Here is a 21189-nt window from a genome sequence, read left to right on the forward strand (position 1 = left end):
TATTTTTTCAAATTATTTATAGTGTTAGCACTTATAGGCTATTTTTATTTAAATCTGATATTTATGAGCATGATTTTTTCATATGTCTTTGACATAAATTGTATTTTTGGTGAATTTTTGAAGCAAGATTTGTAAATTGAGCCAAATTCATCCAAGTGTTTTAGGCCAGGAGCTTGGAAAATAGGCTGAGTGTGAAAAGGTTAAGTGTGCAGAAGAAAATGAAGTACCCATTCATCAAATTCTTTAACTTTGTCACATGTGCCATCAAGCCTGCAAGAAACAAAGAGAAGGAACAAAGGATAAAAATTGATGACTACAGCAAAAAAAGTATAATATTCCTATATTTGCACTGATCCCACTCACATATGAACATAATACATTGTGATATTAAACCTACATCAGTCACTTCAATAAGTATCTAACAATTAACAATCAAGTTCCTTCCGTCAAATGTGACACTTTTTTAAGTTTTCCACCTCGTCACCACCTGCCTTACATGTTTGACGGAAGGAACTTGATTGTTAATTGGTTAGTGTGACGGACCAGAATGAAAGACCTTAAAAGTATCTAACAATTTACACTCAAGAAGTGTGCAGTAATGCATGCAGGCATTTGTATGTGTCCTTTCTTCTTGCCTGATCATAACCAAAACAGGAATGTGCTAAGAAATTTCAGTAAATTTTCCAACATAAAATTTCATGAAAATCTGTTCAGAAGTTCCCAAGTTGTTATATAAGGGTAGAAGATGGACAGGTATGGTAAAGCTAACAGGTGCATTTTTGCAACTTTTCATTTCAAATGCACCATAAAAATAGCGTTCTTCTTAAATAATGGAAAGCAGGCACATGTGATCATTTTATGGTTTTGCATAAGAATTTGTTTTGGTGCTAGATTTAACAGTTTTTGGTAATGAATATAAAATCAGCCTTTTCAAAGATAATTACAAATTCAAATTTAAAACAGTTCACTCATACTTTCTTGTTTTTGTTTGCTAACATATGCTTTTAACTATCCCTGAATTTGCCTGAAGGGTTTCAGAGAAGCCATGGAGAATCTCTGTCAGAGCAACAAGGTGGGTTGAAAGTCAAATCTAGCACCTCACAAGTACAAAGCAAAAGTACTAACCTCTACACCATGACCTGCTATCATTTAGTGACTATAAGGAATGTACAATAAGTTTTGTAGTGAGAAGGTACAGTGAAATCCCCACTTCTTTTGCACTGGAGACAAAAAATGGGCACTGTAAACAATTCAAATAGAAAATGACATTCCATTATTAATTACATATATTCATTCTAATCTAACACGCAATGGGAAAATATATTTACATAAATCTAAAAACAACAGAAAAAATTGTATGAGGTGCCTAACTACATAGCAATTGCTACTAAAACTTAACATCTTTCTTCTTGTGCCCATGTTCTAATTTTAACAATAGATTTATAACATGTGTACAGTATTTAAGCAAGTAAATGCAATTTACACAGGATTTCCATACAAAGGGACTTAATACAAAGTTTGTGTAACAGGCCAAAATTACCCTTAGAGCTACACTGAGAATGCAAAAGATTTGTTTCTACTCACCTCTCTTTGTGGGGAACTGCAGCTTCTGATTGATAGTGTTGGTGGTTCTTTTGGCAAACTCAGTGTATCTCATGGTTCTTGATCTTGGAACATATTTGTCTCATTTTGTATGTTGACAGCACAGACACTGCATGAATGTCAGCATTTATTTAATCTTAGAAACATCAAACCACTAAAAACTAAAAAAAAAAAACAATATTGTGACATGTTGAGCTATGGATCACCCCTACCTCCCCAGCGGTACGTGGCGGTAATGTAACGCTCGCGTTACTACGGTAATAGGCGAGTTCCCGCCCCGCCACTCCCCTCCGCGGTGACGTAACGCGCAACGCTACGTACCCGTAATCAACTTCCTACTGTGACGTGGCACTCATTACGCAACCGGTAAGCACTGCAGCTATATAAGTGAGCTGCACAGCAGCTACCAGTCAGTTCTACTGTAGCAGTCGGCGACTTCAGTTCTAGTGTGGCTACCGCAGAGTTGTAACATAGCCATCGCCGAAGATAGTTCCGAGCAAGCCTATGAGCGAGTGTGTTATCGACAGTTCTCCAGTCAGCCGACTAGTGTTGGAGTATAACAGCCGTCGCGGAAAGAAGATCCGGACGTGTGTGTGATTGTGTAATTGGGAGCGTGTGATACAGTGATACATAGCTCCCCTGCTGTAAACGTGTAGACAGAGTGAACTGATTTGCGCATAGGGTTATAAATCGTGAAACCCCGAAACAGTGTTAACAGATTAATGCGATTAGGGTTATAAAGTGTGAAACCCCGCAACTGTGTGATAATTAATTGTAGCCATTTCTTGTAGATTGTTGTATAAACCAATTAACGATCTCTACGGCGTCTTCAGTAACCAGAAACAATATATTTTTCATGCTGGAACCAAAGACAACCCTTCGCTATTTAACTCTGAAAATTAGCAAAATCCTTAGGCTTCAATTTCGTAAATATTGTGATGTGCAGACCCACTGCTATGCAATGGCATGGTAAACACACCTCTACAACAATAGATTTACTGTTGGAAAAGGTGTTTTCTACTTGGTCCATTCAAAAGGGGTTATAATGAAGACAGCTGGGTCAACCCAGTTAGTTGAAAGTCAGCCTGTGAAGAGAAGACTAGCAGGTTGATGCGAAATGGCCACCAGCCTGAATTCCAGTCAGTGGAGAGTTGATTTCTGCAAGGGAGGCTGAGAAGAGATGGCACTATAATTCACCTTACAATGCAGTTGTGGAGTGTTAAATAGCAGGCAACGGTATGACTGCAGAAGCTGAAGAATGTCTACTGCTAAGACTCATTACCAGGAAACGACTAGTGAAAGCAGACTGAGAAGACTTAGTGTGTAGTGCTTTATAGTAGCACTGTAATTACTTGTAGCTCTGAGTGGTGTGTATAAGTGATCAATAAATCCATCTGCCAATCCATACCCTGTCTAGAGTCACACCTAATCTGAAGTACAAATTTCAGGAAGGGATTGGATTCTCATTCACTAAATAGGGTAAAACACTAAAATGAGAAACATTAAATAAAGGAAAATTGTACACTATCTATATGGGGCTTTGGACAGGAACACAAAATGGGGGAATGTCTCAGATTGAGAAACCTTATCATTATTCCACTGCATTGGGAATTAATTCTGACACATTCTATCACAAGGTAAGCTTTATAAAAAAAATGAGCACAATTCCAATTAACCATAGTTATTATTAGCTAATTTTGTCTTTGTATTCTACTCAGTACTGAACCCCTTTTTTAGTGTAGCTGCATCTATTAATCTGTAGGTGAATATATGTTCTTTCCTGGCTCATTCATATTATACCAAAATTTACAAAAGGATCATATATTTCTCGGCGCGTGGTACCTTACTGATCACTAGCCGACCATCATAACTGAGAGATGCAAAGGTCCATGGGTCAGCTGATGACCATTCAACACTGTAAACGGAATCTTCATGTTCATCATATGTTGCCAACACACCATCCTCCAACCTAAAGCCCAGAAAATAAGTAAATAAATATGAAGCAGAATATTTTAAGGTCTAACAATAAAGAAACCAGGCTAATTTCATTAAACAGAAATCATTACCAACCATGTGTGTGCATGATCACATTCAAAGCCAAATATTACCATAACTAAATGAAATTGTTTATTAATCAGCCTGTGAAATGCTGGCCTGTCCCCATCCACCTGGAAATCATCCTAGTGTGATCTGTCAGAAAGCATGGATCAGAGACTGTGTGTCATGTGTTGTGGAGCATCCTACATACAGTGAGCTTACAACTTTCCCACCTGCAAGCCAATATATAAGAATATTTGCCTTTATAAGTGTATGTGGTCTGACAATAAAGTTCATGAACTCATTGTAGTAAAAGTGCTACATATCTCATTGCTGAATATCACTGTGGTTGCCTTCGAAGTACTCCCCTTGGGAAGCTATGCACCAATGCCAGCACCTAGTCCACCCTTCAAAACAATGTTAGCAACTTTGTTTCGACTCTTGATTTGGACTGACTGAACTTATTTGGTTGTGGAGAACTGGTAGTCTTTCATTGTCATTTTGCTGCTTCATTTCAGGGTAATATTGGTAAACCAATGATTCATCACCTGTGATGACATGGCCTAAAATGTCATCTTGCCTCTCCAAAAGGTCTTGGCAAATTTCAACTCTTCTTTAACACCCGTACCATGCCTGCAAACAGCTGTCAACCATTTTCAAAAAAGTCCATTCAGTACTGCCATGGCACTATGCTAAATGACTTCAGTAGAAGCAGAGTGAGATTTTAACAATATTGTCACATGTTTTTCATTGGTAACTGGATTTACTGAGCTCTTACAACTTGTAACTACAACTAATTATAATGCTACTGCTAACCTGCTGTTTACCTACAGGGACCAAGAGTTGAGAAATAACAAAACATCCAGTCTGAACTTATCTATAACCCTCCAGAAGAAAAGCTAGATATATTATAATAGGAATAAGACCTTCACTTACCTGTAATTATGGAAGGGAAAACAGTGTTGGCATCACAAAACAGGGGATAATTAAAAAAAAAAAACTCAACTAGGCTTTAGAATTACGTTTAATGTGGAAGTCTCTTATATACAAAGATTATACTTTACCTTACCAGGTCTGTCCTTGTATAATGATAGTTTAGGTTACAGTGGGTTTAATTACAATTTGTTATAACAAGCTTAAAATTTTCATTCTAATACCCAAAGACAATTTCCCTTCAGAATTACTGGGTTTTTGGACTTCATCCATCAACCAGTATTCTAAAAAACTAGAGAACACACCGTTTTGGAAAATGGATCTGCTTCTGTCCTCAGGTGAGGGAGGAGACACCTACTCTGTTGGGTCTCTTACAAAGAGCTAACTTCAGTTATTAGGTAACCCATGTCAGTACAACTTCAGCTATATACATACCTGGGCCCAGGTTCTGTTGAAGTAATTCTGAGTGTTACACACCATCAGAACCCTTCACACTATACTTACTTTTCTTTATGCGTATCAGGTACTGCATCACCTTGATTAGGGTCATCATCCACCATGTGGGAAATTGGTTCTGATGAAATAGATGCAATGCTAGTCAGGATTACTTGTGAATCACTACTGGAAGTCAGTACTAACTGATCATGAAAATGGTTGTAACGAATACTCCACACCCTGAAAACAACATTTCCATTATGTTAGTTTCCTCAAAATACATTGATTATAACTAAGAACTGATTAAATGTTATAAAAAGTAAAACAACTCAGTGAAATTTGAAACAGCTTGCAAGAATTGACGATTATTGCTTACTTAATTTCTTGATATACACGTATGACATTTATTGACCAAATTGTTACTGAACTGTTCATGAAGCTCCCTGTTATTATGGTACTTGAAGATCATGACCACAAAAGTCTGCTATAGCACCAAATACAGTGCACATCTTTGTACACTTTTCCCTTAGCCCTTAACATACTCCTAGTAGACACTGCTTTCAAAGGGTGATTTTTTCCTTCACATTATTGTATCCCAAGTGCACAAAATGATTGACTTATGATATCACCCATCCTGTGAGATGCCAGGTTTGGTGGATGACTTATGATGTTGCACATAACTGAGAGCTTAAAAAACATTTCAATAGTAACCTCCCATCTAGATAGAGCTGGAACAGCTCAGTTTGTGTAGCGACTAGGCTAGGGTCTAGACATCTGAGGAATCAGTGCTAGTGCCTGGCAATGTAGAAAGATTTTTCGCTTCTTCCCAGCACCCAGACTGACTGAGGGGCCCATCCGGGATCATATCCCACAGGTAGCAGGCATTCTCTCCCCAGTGATAAAGCAACTGAGACATGAAGCTAGCAAGCCACCTCTATCTAGCACTATGATCATAAATGTGTGGAGTTATATCACCACTCCCTCACAGATCTTCATGATCCAGTGCTTAATTAAGTAAAGGGATAACTTTAACTTTCAGCTCCTATCTATGTCTTGGTGTCCCATGCAGTGTTTCCTATGTGCTACATATCCTCCCATCTCAACCTTCTTGACTACATCACACTAGAAACATTGTGCTATTCAGCTTTCAGAAATTACTGCTACTCTTATGGTAACAGGGTTCCAGCTGATGGTGATGTAATGCAGGTCACTCAAGGATATTCCAGACTTAAAGACAAAGGCACTACCAGATCTGAAAACAGGCCTCCCTAGCCTTATCAAAATGAGGTGGTACATTTTTTTTTCATTTGCTTAGTGGGGGGGGTGGGGGGTGGACTCCAGTTGGGTCCACTTGGCACGGCGGCCACTGATTGGCCTACTGTACCATCCCCGGGTGATTATGATGGAGAATTTGGTGGAATGAAGATTGGCAGGGGAAACCTATCCACAAATCCCACTTGACCAAACCCAGGTTTGAACTCAGGCCGCCGCGGTGGGAAGCCAGCAACTAACTGCTTGAGCTATGGGGCTACATGAAGAAACAGAGCTATATAACTTTCTTGTACAAAATGTCTGTAGATTCTAAAGGATTCTGACAATGGTGTATGACACCCAGATTACTTGGTTTTTGAACTTTGTCCACTGTGCAGTATGCTATAAAACTAGAGAACATAATATTTAAGCTACCTGTTGCAATGAGGTTCCACTTACTGTCTATCAAACGTTCCATCTATAATGCAACAATCGGTAACACTGATTCACACTTTAATCCACACAGTGGTCATTATGTGCATAAGATGTTATTAAAATATTGTCACGTGTTGGGTATGTGTCATGCGACAAATAACTTCACGCCGTCTTGGATGCAGCGAATTTATTCCACATTCGCTCTTACACGCACACAACTTACAATTTCACAGTTACTGTCATCTGCAGTGTCACAATTACTTCTCCTGCTGTAGTCACTGCCATTAAACTCGTAGCTGCTAGACTTCAACTCCCTTCTGTCTGGCTTCACAATCCACACTGTCTCACACACTGCTCAGCTGGCCTCTTATACTGTTCCGTTGCCACGTAGTAACCGCAGTGTCCCCTGTCACATCACTGTGGGAAGTGCTGTTACGTCAGCGTGGGGAAGGGGGGCAGAGCCTTTACAGGGTATTACCACAGCAGCGGGCAGCGGCTCCTATGCGGTTACATCACCGTGACAATGGTTGCCTGACACAGCTGCTCTGCTGTTATATCACCACGGGGGGGATTTACCGACAGTTGTGTAATGATGGAAGGAGTAGGGGTATGTGACGTCACTCGTGAAAACGCGGAGTTCACGTGACCACTACTTCCCGTTGCGCCATCCATGTAACAATATATATGCATTATGTTATATGTTTCGGCAGTATAAGGCAATCTTCAGGCAACACTTATACAAGGAATCCTAATGCACTGCACAATAATCGAATATCATTCCTTTTATTACCTCCATTTCATCTTTGATGTTTTCTTCTTCATATTTTTTATGTAGTATGGCTGCTTCTCTGTAATGTATAACATGTATTTAATTAATACAATTCTACTTCAATTTCTTGCATATCTAAGTGTTGTATTTCTGTACTTAGGTATTTCGCTGGTATGCTCTTGACTGTGTGTATGAAGTGTGCATTTATGTTCCCTCTATTGATTTTTGGTATGATTGCTCTTGCTTATATATATCTTTTTAGGTATTGAGTGTGCTGCTACCTATCATAAAGGTCATGCACTGTTTGGAATCTAGGGTTACGCACTTCGATGTATGTATCATTCATATGTACACTGTTTCTATTAATTTTGTAAATATTTTTTTCTGGGGTGTTTAAATGTCTGCCCTTCCTTCCTGTCCTTATGACATCCACTGTATCGGTTATTGTGCCGTATGTGTGACCTGCATTTAATGTATGATTTGAATAACTACAATTACTATTATTTCTGATAGCATGAATATGCGCTTTATATCATGTCGAACGTTCTTCCAGTTTGACCAATATATTTTAGTGGGTAATCCGCACATTTTATCTGGTAAATGTCACTATTGTTATGTTTATCAGTTTGTGTGTTATGTTTCAATATATTACTGAATGTGTTTCTTGTACAACAAGCAACTTAAAGTTGTGTGTCTTCAAAAGCTTAGTTATTTGTCTCACGTCCTTAACACAATACGTAAATATAGCCCATTTTGCTTTTTGATGTTCCTGATCTTCGTGTATGTTTTGTTTTGGTATTTGCAGATGTGCAGATCACTGTGGATAGTAAAGTTGGAGACATACCAGGGTGCTTTAGTTACTGAAAACAAGAACTCGGATTGAAGTCTCTGAATTATTTTTTTTGTTTGATGGTTTTGTACAGCCCCATAGCTGTATACCATATGTCCATACGGGTTTTACTATGCATTTATAAATTAGAAGTTTTTTTTTTCTGTGGATAGCTTGGATTTACGGCCCTAAAGCCGGGACACTTCTCATAGTTTTAAATTTAAGTTCTGATGCTTTCATTTCGAGGTGTTTCTGCCATGTCAATTTTTGGTCAAGGTATAATCCCAAATATTTTACTTAAGTTTGGACCAGTATTTGCATATTATTGATGGTAACATAACTTGCACAGATTTTGTCTGGTTTATTTTAATTTTACATTTGCTGTACCACTGCTGGAGGAGGTTTAAGTGATGCTGAAGATGTTGTGATGCTACTACTGGATCATTATTTGCTGCTAGCAGGGCTGTGTCATCCACAAAGATTGCAACTACAGGGTTGTTTGTTGTAGATACAAATACCTAAGACCAGACTTTGTTGAAGGGAGATAAGAGAAGAAATGTACAATCAAACATTGTGATAAAGCATGCACACACACCTGAAACTAAGAAAGGGATGTCAACATTTTATGCAAAAAACCAAACCCATGAAAACCAATGTGTAGGATTAATTGGAGAATTTTGTGAAACTGTTTTCTGTTTACTTCCAGTTCCACCTACAGAGTAAAAACTGAACTCTCAGGGCTAAAATATTATAGAAGCCCATGAAGAATATGTCATATCATACTGAGTTGCTAACCTCATTGCTGATGAGGAGTATCCAGATAGGAGAAATGTCCAGACCGGGTTGGCGGATTGGACTGGTTAAGCATGCCATATGGGCCAATTCCTTGTATTTCCTATACCTACCGTTACTTTAAATTTCCAAAATCCTGGCATCATCCCAGCCTACTCTGTGACCCTCTTCAGAGGAATGTTGGGCTAATCTTGATTTCTCTAGATGACCCTCTCTGAGATTGTGCCTATGTTCATGGAGTCACATGGCTAGAGGGCTGCCTGTTTTGCCAACGTAGCTTCTGCCACATTCACAGAGAATGCTACAGACACACTGTGCCATCTGTTTTGAATCTCTTTTTGACCTAGTTTTCATGAGTGAATTCCTAACAGTGTGCTTACTTTTGAAGACTGTCCTGATGTTACATCAATTCTCCATATGCTTGAACTTCTCTGCAACACCTGTCACATATGACACAGACACAGCCCAGACGCTTTACCTCTGTGGAGACATCCCACATAGCACGCTGTTTCCACCAGTCTTTTAGACAACACTCACTCCTTAGTGAATATCACATTGCTGGACGTTTCATTCATATTTATATAAGCATGCACTGCATATTTCCGCTCCTCATTTTCATTAGCCAATCAGCGCTCTGCTCCTCAAATGCAAGTTTTGCTCCGCCCACCGAGCATGGTATAAAAGGCGGAGACCAAAACTCGCATGGGCAGTGAACACATCCGGCTCAGCACGTTCAGCCATCAACTCTACACTGCGATCGGTCGTCCGAGACATCAGCTCCTCACTTCAGCTCTAGTTGCCCCAGGCCTCCAGCGACCAGGCAACCGAAGCAGCAGCAGCAAGTCTCCAGTGAACGCGTCTTCCACAATCCCAGCAACCGGCCAAGCTAGCCGATCCTACCAGTGTGCGCAGCACTGCCTCACCATCCAGACCGGCCAGCTAACAGCCATAAGACTCGGCCCACTACAGAGGAGTGAAATTGCAGTGGAACGAACTGCCCCTAGAGGACCAGCTAACACTTGAACATTCCACATATATTCCACGTTCTGCTATTTTGTAAATTCAGTTCAAACAATTCAATATATATACAAGTGTTAAGAGTTTCAAGTGGTTGTCATTTCAAAAATGGACGATCCCACACCTCTTTATTCAGATGAGTGCTACCCTTGGAGCTAACCGAGCAATGACCAGTCTGTAAGCTGATATCTGAGCCCATGATCTGTGAAATGTAACCATTAAACTGCAAAATTTGATGTACTGTGTTGCATCATTAAAAGGACTGTAAAATACTACTGCTACCTCATTGCCATGATCTGTAATAAACTATTTCTTATGGATCTGTTACAGATTATTTCTAGTAGCTCTGTGAATTGCTGATGTTGCAAAAATTATCCATTGAGTTATAAGACAACAACTGCAGTTTAAATGCCATCATAGTTTTAAAAAAGAGCAGGTGATAGCTGCCCTTACTTACCAGTGAGAATGATCAGCTCTGGCGACAGCAGATTCTGATGGATTACGCACATCCCAAAAACGGCTGTAGCCATCATCTCCACATGTTGCCATATAGTACTGTTTATTTGGGTTAAAGTCCAGGTCCCTATACAGTAATTCATATACTAATCAGTTTGATAGCTCTCTGCATTTAAACAGTAATAGCCCAATAGGAAAGTTATTCATATTACGATTGCTCCAAATATAACAGTATTGTTTGTGATCACTTGCATTTGTTATGCCATTCTCTGAATGGTGAATGTATGCACATAACCTTATTGGCATATTTACTGTAGTTAACACTTTGCGGACCACGCACCCTTTAAAAGGTTTTTCACTTTTAAATATGGTGGACCGTTCGCGTGTTAACAGGTTTTTAGAACATGATAAGTTACAACACACCATACATCCCTCTGGCGCCACCTACATTGCACGCAACCACCTGCAGATGTGTGATAAGACTCTGGAATGTTTAGTTAGCAGTCAGTAACTTGACCTCACTGTTTACTTAACCGACTATAAAGGAAAATGCTTTGCCTTCTTCAAAATGTGTGTATCAGCCAGTAGCTAGTGGGGAGAATGGATCAAGGACAAATTCTCCTCCGATGACCTAGCTGACCTGCCTTGTGAGACGCGTAGTAACGGATTGTCATTCAGACAGCGACAGTGACGGGGGACAACAAAGAATTGTGGCCACAGACAGTAAAAGTGAAAGTAGCTCCGACGATAATGTGGGTAATAACATTGCGCGTAGTAACATTGCTGGGACAGCAAAAAATCTAAACCCTAATTCAAAATTGAAATACAAAGTATTTCTGATGAATGTGGCAAAGGCCTGGGCTACAGTCAAGATGGTGGCGGCAGAACCAGGGTCACACAAAGACTTAGTACGACCGAGGCCATCAACTCCCACTCCACGAAGGCCTCATGTGGACCCCCCAGGGCGACTCTTGAGTGATATGCGGAAAAATACCCTCGTGAAAATTGTGAAGAGTGAATATTCCAAGGGGAAGAATACTTCTAGGTAATGCCGTGTTTGCACAGTTCACAAAAAAAGGAGTATGTCTACATTTGCAAGTTCTGTGTAATGCCACTTCACAAAGGGGAAAGTTTCCATAAATATCACATCCTCAAGCACTTCTAGGAGCACTGGTAAGTGTTCTCCAAAAATTTTAGTTCAAAAAATTAATTAGGAGATTTTATATTAATTTTTAAAGTGAACAGTGCACAAGTTAGGATAGTATGTTTAAAAATGTCGGTCCCCAGGGTAATTTAAATATTTAAATCACCGGTCCGTGAAGTGTTAAATATGACTTAATAGGTAAAGGTGTCCCACTGCCTAAGCACCCTGTCATGATGGCCTGCAGGAAATTCCAAATGTATGGTATAGACATTGAAACAGAATTGGATAGCAATGTTTACCTCCTGTCTCAGAAGACTTTAATAGCTGAGTTTCACGAGGGAAAATCATTATATAATACACCCACTCTATGCTTAGTGCAGCAGAACCACTGTAAAGAAAGGTAGCAGTTATATATATGGTGGCTTGTTTGCCTGGATTGTGTTCCCCAAAGCACAGTGAAGGGGTATTAATTCACAATAATGTAATGCAATATGTAGTTGGTGTAAAGTGTTTCTGCCACTATTCAGAGCCAAATATAAAATCACACTGAATTCAACATGTGAAACTTATGAAACATTTTCTGAAAGAAGAGTAAAATAATTTTGTGTGCACACGCATAAATGTCATCTATTTCTGAACTTTGAATACGGTTAAACAGACTAATTCCTAACATTCCAGGTTTTATTTGGACCTTACAGCTTTCAAAATACAATAAATAATATTAATTTTCTGAAACATTGCATTTTGGATATTGAAAGGCAGATAGTATACTGTGGGTATAAATGCCATCTCTTAAAGGTTAGCCTCCTTTAGCCTAAAATATGAATAAAAAACAATAAATGATAAAATTAGTAATACAGCACATATTGATGTGCATGCTCGAATGGATGTCAAACTAGTATCAAGGTTAGGACTTTCAGTGTCCATAAAAAACAATAGTGTGGAAAACAACTATAAATTGAAAGATGTGATATGCAGTGCAAACCTTTCTCCAGGCAGCAGAAATCTTTGAAACATTCACCAATGGAGAAACTAGAGTCAGGTCTTGTTTCATGGTTTAAATATGCACATTTTAGGTGGCTTGCCACAACTATGGTATTAGAGAAATCAACATTTCCCTTTATGTCACATTGCAGTATCACAATTACTTCTGCTGTAGTCACTGCCATGCACTCTATACAACCCAACTCGGTGACTGCTAGATTGAAACTGACTGCTTGCTCTCTAGCTATAACTGTTATAAAACCTCTGTCGGACAGCAGAAAACCCACATCACTTCACTGTTGCATAAATGCCGTGTTTACAGGTATTGCTGGGGAATGCTGCTGAGAGTTGTTTATAGCTGCATAGTAACCGAGGTGTCCCCTGTTACGTCACCGCATGGAGGGGGACGGAGTGTTTACTGGCCTGTTACCATAGCAGCGGCAGTTGCTCCGATGCTGTTATGTGACCACTGGAGGGGGGGTGTCCTGCATAGCACAAATACGTCACACTGCTCCCTTCTAAAGGTTGTTGGTCCCGAACAGCCTAACGGTGCACCTCCATTCCTTTTCTTTCAAGGTTGTGCTTTCTGCGTCTTCTTTTGGTTCAGCTACTCCTCTTGCAGTGACTAGACTCCAGCCGTTAGATCCGCTCTCTTCTCTCACAATTACACAATTCACAATTTCCCCAACTACTGCCATCGGCAGTATCACAAATACTTCTCCTGTAGTCACTGCCATGCACTTGACACAACCCAACTCGGCGACTGCCAGATTGAAACTGACTGGTTACTCTCTCTCTACTAACTGTTATAAACCCTCAGCCAGACAGCGGAAAACCCACATCACTTCACTGTTGCGTAAACGGCGTGTTTACAGGCATTGCTGGGGAACGGTGCCAAGAGTTGTTTATAGCTGCGTAGCAACCGTGGTGTCCCTTGTTACATCACCGCGGGGAGGGGGACGGAGTGTTGACTGGCCGGTTACCGTAGCAGCGGCAGTTGCTCTGATGTTGTTACGTCACTGCTAAAGGAAAGGTGTTCTGCATAGTGCAAAAACATCACACTATGCATTGGTGATGCCTTGTGCTGCACTTTGTACACTCTGGAAAACTCTTCTCTGCATTTAGGAAGATTACTGGATGAGTTACATACAGTTTTCAGTCATATGGCTCTAATGACATTTTCTCTGTTGAGTTTAATCTCCAAGACAGCTCTAGGCTTATCCCCATGGTACTTACAGCCATTTACCTTTATATTATGTTACATGTTTTAGTGACTAATAATGCAGGTTCTGGACTGGATGAATGAGTTTATTTACTCCTTATAAACACCACCAATAATTACATGTAATTATAGCGCTATCACTGTTTGGACATTTTATAATTCACTGTTACACACATACACACGCGAGCCATCTCCTGGCAACAGGATTAAAAAACAGGAACTATAACAATCTCACTGAATTACACACTCCAAATATTACATATACTCTTCTCTTCACAGCTGCACTCTTGCAACTAACTCTTTTCTTCACAACCTCCATACAGAACTGAACTCTCAAACTCAGCTCTCCTGAACTCTGATCTAATCCAAAGTCAAGGTCACATTGCGACTAACGGTCGGTCGGTCAGTCAGTCAGTAAGTCTTGGTGTCTTTATTACTGCTTGACCGTTACGGTCTTGTTTTTTGGGGCGCCCTCTCTGATGAGAGGACAGGTCTGTCTCTTATATATGCTGCTGGCCCTTGCCAGCACAGTCTTTCTCGGGTCTGAATCCCTTAGGACTCTTGACCATATTTTGCTGTCTCAGTTTTGAGACTTCCCCTTTCATCGCCTCCTACGACTCGCAGGGTCACGGTGGAGGTATTCGATCCCGCCTCCATACGGGTTATGTTCTAATCCCAGCTACAGGCTGTCGTTATATAGACTCCACACGGACCACACAGAAAACAGTGTCTTTATTGTTGATTAAGCTTGTTTACCGCCCAGTTGCCTATCAATAGATGTCCTATTGTTGCATGCTAAAGTGTTGTGGGGATGTGTTTACAGGCCCATTGCCTAGCAATGGACTTCTGCTTGTTTGTTGCTATTCCAGCTTTTCAGGCAGTGTTTACCTAGCTGTTGTCCAGAAATAGCCCATATGTCACAATATTTCTCATTTTGGGCACATTTGTCATTATCAAAGGATTCTGTGTTGATACTCTGTTTAGTTGCTATTTTGATGCATTTATTTTCTCTTATTTCTTCATAGGTCAACATGTTATTGCATTCAATGGAAAGTAATAGAGCTACCTTTGTGTAATTGGTTGACAAAGGGCCAAAGTCACGTGCAAAGGTGTGACTGCAATTCCTTGCATTAGCCCTGGATATAGAACTAATGGCAGCAGTGTTCAAACCCCATCATGCAACAAATAAACCAAACAACTGATCAATTCTAGCCTTAGCTGTCAGTTGTCACCCTCGGTTCGTCTGTCCACTGTTTTTACATCACTATCAATCTGATGAGAAGTCTGTCCCTCTGCATTCTGTTGTCATGGTGATCCATCTGTCTTTGTAGCCTGAAGTTTTAGTAAGATAATCCAGTCTTCAGCTTTTCCAGAATAGCTTGGTTCCTCTCATAATGTATTCATATGTATTTTGCAGTCAGATTAATGAATTCAATTTTGACAGTTCTGATTCTGAATTTAACTTCATGGGGCAAGTTTCATTATCCTACAGCTATGTTAACAGAGCTAATGTGGTTTTATTAAACATACTTTGTCAGAACCTTCATACTTTTGCATCTATAGATTTATCCTCCATATGAACTTATTATCACCTGACCAACTGGCAGTGAGCATTTTCAATTGTCCAAGCTGATCGAACTGGAGATACCCGCAAGTCCCAACTTCTAACATGCCCTTCATTGGCCGTTACAAACTGTGAACAGCCATGGTGAGGATTCCATTTACCAGTCGTGAAGCGAGGCTGACCCTTTCCTTCAAGAACTCCAGACTGAACCACCTGCAACAGAACAAATCTAGTAACATATAAGTTCTGAGATTTTCATAGCAGTGACTTTTCAAAAACTGTGGTCATCTGGCTTGTGAAACCATACAGTCTTGCAAAATATCAGTGTTCCTAAGGAACATGCTGTCTCCATCTTTAGGGTCAAACTGTAGAGAGTGCGGCTAGTTTAGGTGATATTGGGAAATTGCCAGGAAGTGATCACTCAGATCCATGGAACCCAATGTGTGCTAACAGGAGCAGTGAACAAAAAATGTATGAAAAACGGCATAGCTCCACATCTCTCCTCTGATTATTATTAGCTATATTGAATCCTTTGGTTCTGCTAATATACTATCAGTTATTTTGTTTATGTCTGACTTTGGGTTCCATATTTTGCCATCTATGTGCAACGTCAGCTAGTATTCACAATTTTCAATCTTTACATAACACTGTTGTTGTCATTAAATCAAGAAATATGAGATGAGCTGGGAATATAGCACACATCATGGACACAAGAATTGTAAACAGAAGTGCAAGAAAGTCTCTGGGTATGCAGACAAACTTAAAAGTCAAGCTTATATGAGAGGACAATAATGAAAATAAATTTGAGAGGATTAGGTTGAGGAGAAGTTAACTGGGTTGAAACGGTTAAGGACAGGATCCAAATGCAGGCTTTTACATTTGTGGTGACAAACATTCAGATTCTGTTACAGGAGGGAATTTCCCAATTACTGGATAATGTTCTACTGCTCAAGGACGACCCTGGACCATCAAAACTGACAGCGTTCTCACAGCAGTAACTACAAAGAGTTCTGCCTTTTGGAATATAATGCCGTACAGCCTGGTGAAAGTCAACTGACATTTTGGAGGAAAATATCACCTCCATCTTCAGGGTTGAGGAGCTCTACCTGCCGCCTGCTTCATGCTGGTTTCTTGCTTGGCTTGCTCCTTCAAGCTTAAGATGGAGGTGTAATGTCTCTTTGAAATGCCGAACAACAACAGGTATACTGTACCAGTATATGAAGGCAATGATATGTTTCTCAGCATTTTGCAGAGCCTTTGTTGAATTTTGGTAGTAAATTGAATTTATATTCTGGTTTGTGAATTTATTTCCCAAACTGTATCTGGATCTGCTTGAATTTGAAACAAATTGATTGACTGATTGATTCATATACCTAACAATGCAACATTGAGTACACAACTGAATTTACCATATCAAAGTATCAATATACATCAGCTATTCTCAATATTTTATTATTTATGTCCTATCCACTTATGTAACTGTTACCTTAGCAGTGTCTCTATGGTTCAGATCCCATATCACAAATTTATTATCCACAACAGATGCTGCTTTTGACCCATCAGTTGGATGAAAACATGTCACTTTCACATCTGGACCGTGAGGCTCAGTGTCTAATTTGGAGACTAGTTCCAGAGCTGGCAGGTCACTTATTCCTCCACATTCTGCCACTTCATCTGGTACTCCATCTACTTGTAAAGGAAGCCTCCAAATGGCTGACTGCATGCGGCATGTATTCTCAGCTGAAGGACAAACATATCCTTGAACCAGGTGTGTGCTGCTAAAATGTTAAATACCAGTTCACACGAAGGTATTAAGGCCCACAACACAACAATGAAGTAAATTCCAATTTTAATAAAACTGATTAATTACTTATGGAGCTGAGCCCTTCTTGAGGAGAAGGCAAATCTGCAGCTACTCAAGAATTTTCCAGCATTTTATGGTACTCAAAGGTTCATTACTGTGTTCACAAGAGCCATCCACTGATCCCTATCCTGAGCCAGATCAATCCAATCCATACCATCCCATCCTATCTCTCTAAGATCCATTTTAATACTGTCCACCCACCTACACCTTGGTCTGATTAAAATACATAAAATAAACCAATGCTTTAATCCATTTTATTTTGATGTTATAACAGATGATCAGGCACACAGTGGTGTAGATGGGTTTTTTCAATTGACCTAATCCTTCCAGCTGCACTATGGCCCTGGGGCTGACTCAGCCTCTAACAGAAATGAACACCAGGAATTTTCTTGGGGGGTAAAGGGCAGCTGGCACGTAGGGCTACCAACTTTACTACCATTTGTGAGCTGACTGTCTAGAAGATGTGGGAGCAACGTCCTACAACCCTGTGGGTCTTCATGGCCTTTTACAGGGATAGCTTTACCTTTACCTTACACCACATGACACATAAAAAAAGCAGTTCACATGTTGACTTGTCAAGTGTCAGCATCTTATTCCACTTTCCAGAATAGAAAAGGGACTTATAATTTCTTCACTTTGTGTATGTGTGCATGTGTCCCTTTAGTGGAGTCAAGAAGGTATCGTAAAGGAAGGAAGGATACGAATGTATAACTGCAAGTAAAAACAACAAGACTGACCACATTATACAGAAAGAAGTGGTTACACCAACATAGTACTCTCGCTGTATGAAATAATTACTTGTTACAGTGATACTGTTACAGATTGGAACAGAAAACTAAATAATTTAAAATTTATGTTGGAAAAGTATTTGTTAAGAAATATTAAACAATCAATTTAAAATATGTATAAGAAAGCAGGTATTTATGTTCTGTTCACATTGTATTTGTCTTTATACCACACTTCTCTGGCCCCCATCCAACCCTTTCCTCTCCTGTTTTCTAAGATACTGCAAAGGCAATATAAAATTAATTAATAGTAATACAAAAATAATATGAAACAAACTGAAGTTAGAGAAATACAAAGGTACCTAATATAAAACTAAGGTAAGGTAACGTAATACAAAATTATAAAAAATTAACATAAAATGATACAAGAGTAATGAGCTAAACTAAAATTAATAATAAAAGAAAGGCTGCAGCTCTCGAGAAATGTTGTTCCAATTCATTAATACAAGTTGTCTGAGGTTATAAAATGAGAGCCTACAGGCGAATTAGTTTAGTCATGGTTAGGAAGTCACAACAGCTAATTAGTATGTGTTGAGAGCTGGCAGTTGAGAATGTGAGTTGTGAAGGAGCCACTGAACATGGAAGCTGAGGAATCCACATTGTTGTGGGTAGCTGTTGGGCAACGACTAGTGAAGACAAAGTGAGAAGACAGTGTGTGCTGTGGTGAGAAGCTGGGTGTGTTATTTAGAGAGAGTACTATAATTACTTGTAGTTATGATATATGAATGTTCAATAAATCCAATTATCAATCCAAACCCAATGTCCAGTCACTAACACATGATAATATTATCATCTCACCTACACCCATGTGTCCCAGATAAAAGTTGTTCCAAAGAATCTGTCCAAGTTCAAGGTGCTGTGCAACATTTTGTAACACGCTAGTTTTTTTATGGTAGGAGGTTGTGAATAACTAACAAGAGATGGCTGTACAGCTTAGGTTCGGACCTAAGTTATACAACCATCTCTTGTCAGTTGTCCACAATTGTGTATTAATTACAAATGCAGCTACCTTCCACATCAGGTGCTAATCTCCTGCATCTGCAACCTCAAGTTACACCATGGTGTGGTAGTCAGGGACCTATTTATTGTAACAACATTTCAGCTCTCCAATTGAAGGTAAAAGGTATGGCAGAATGTCCAGTTCATTTCTTAAAACTGCTGTTGATTACAAAATTATTCAGTAATGGACTGCTTTGATATCAATGTTATACCCTCACACAAACTTCATTTTCTCACTCAGTTTGTTCCATTATTCCACAACATGTTTTAGCCAAGGTCTGTTATCATCAGATGGGAATAGTTCACAGAGATTAACAAAACTGTCAGAACTGTAAAAATTCAACTATACTAAAATAACTCTACTGTAAGTTGGATCAGGCTTGTAACTGTATTTGTTCACACAAAAGCAAAAACAAACTCCGTGATTTTAGTCGGCATGCGAACTATACCAACCAAGCGACCGTCACTTGTCAGCAAATTTTAGAACCAACCTTAGTGGATAGAGGGTGTCACATGGTCAGCATAACGAATCCCCATGCCAGTTAAGTTCAGTTTTCTAGACCGGAGCTGCTATTTCCTTGAAAATAGCTCCTCAATTATCATCACGAGGCTGAGTGTACCCCATTCCAGACATACTACTTTTCAGAAAATATCTGGTAGAGCCGAGAATCAAACCGGGACCTATGGATCTGTAGCCAAGAACTCTGACCACTAGACCATGGAGGAGATTCAAACACCCAACCAATTTAGTATACTTATATTTTTATAAATCTAACAATTCTGTCAACCTTTGCATATTATTCCCATCTGATGGTGACCAGTTTTGGCTGAAATATGCAGTGGAACAGTGTAACAAAGCGAACAGGAAAACACAGTTTGTGTGATGGTATAACATTAACATCTGTCAAGTAACAAGCAGGATACATTACAAAATTGAAATCCTTAATAATTTGTGAAGTAATTAAATTACTGGCTTTTCTACATATGTGTAACTAGAAGGTGGTTCAAATATGACCGGGACTAATTTTTTTTAACCATAATTGCCAAACACTTACTTGCACATGTCAGTCTTCAACGTACTCCCCTCCGGAGTCAACACATTTCTTCCAATGTTCTGGAAGCATCCTGATGCCCTTTTCAAAAAAGGCTTGTGGTTGGTGGCGTATCCACTCCCAAACAGTCTGGATTATGGCATCATCCACAAACCGCATGCCTTGCAAGTCTGATTTGAGCCTTCTGAACAGGAAAAATTACTTGGGGCCAAATCGGGACTGTACGGTGGATGTGTCAGAAGGTTCGATTTCAATTTCTGGGGGGTTTCCATTGTTGTTTTGGCCGTATGGATGGCGTGCATTGTCTTGAAGGAAGGCTACCCGCTTTCCACCAGTCTGCTGCTTGGATAGGATCTTTTCCTTCACGTCTGTTGCCAGGAGGTCTGAGTAATAAGCTGCATTGACTGTTCTGGCATCTGTCAAAAAGTCTACATGGAAACCCCCCTGCCAGTCCCAGAAGAATGTTGCCATCACTTTTCCTGCCGAACGGCTTCTCTGCGCTCTCTTGGGTTTGGGAGAACTGGTATGTCGCCACTCATGTGAAGACTGCTGGGACTCGGGAATGAAGTAGTGCACCCACGTTTCATCCGTAGTCACTATAGACTTCAAAAATGCATCACCTTCGTCTTCAAACTGCTGTAGAAGACTGGCAGCTTGCATGCACACCATTTTGTTCACGTCCATCAAATTGCATGGTACCCACTGTGCATTCACCTTGTGATATTGCAGGTGATATTTCACGATATCTTCTACACTACCAACACTGATGGACAGCATTGCTCCAAGTTCCTTGATAGTAATGTGCCTATTCTCACAAATCAGGGCAACTGCACGATCAATGTTTGGCTCGGTGACAGATGTTCGCGGCCAACGATCATGCGGTTCATTCTCCATGGGCTCTCTGCCCTCTCTCAAGCACTTAAACCACTCAAACACACGGGTCCACAAGAGACACTCTGTGGTGAATTTCAGCGGACGGGACGTTTCCTCCGAGTAATTTGATCACAATGTGATGTTCC

General features: G+C 39.9%; 1 protein-coding gene across 1 annotated transcript in view; it reads right to left on the reverse strand.

Moving 5' to 3' along the window:
* Nucleotides 1-2943: 2943 nt before the first annotated feature.
* The window catches only part of LOC111866972 (EARP-interacting protein homolog), a 25535-nt gene continuing 7289 nt past the window's right edge, over nucleotides 2944-21189 (reverse strand). Inside the window, exons 3-7 of the mRNA XM_023856411.2 lie at nucleotides 16957-17210; nucleotides 15499-15683; nucleotides 10558-10683; nucleotides 5077-5247; nucleotides 2944-3571 (exon numbers count right to left, since the gene is read on the reverse strand). Of these exons, the coding sequence (XP_023712179.1) occupies nucleotides 3409-3571; nucleotides 5077-5247; nucleotides 10558-10683; nucleotides 15499-15683; nucleotides 16957-17210 (899 nt within the window). The 3' untranslated portion in view covers nucleotides 2944-3408. The remainder of the gene's footprint in view (nucleotides 3572-5076; nucleotides 5248-10557; nucleotides 10684-15498; nucleotides 15684-16956; nucleotides 17211-21189) is intronic.

This window comes from Cryptotermes secundus, unplaced genomic scaffold, assembly GCF_002891405.2.
Source record: "Cryptotermes secundus unplaced genomic scaffold, Csec_1.0 scaffold24, whole genome shotgun sequence".
NCBI lineage: Eukaryota > Metazoa > Arthropoda > Insecta > Blattodea > Kalotermitidae > Cryptotermes > Cryptotermes secundus.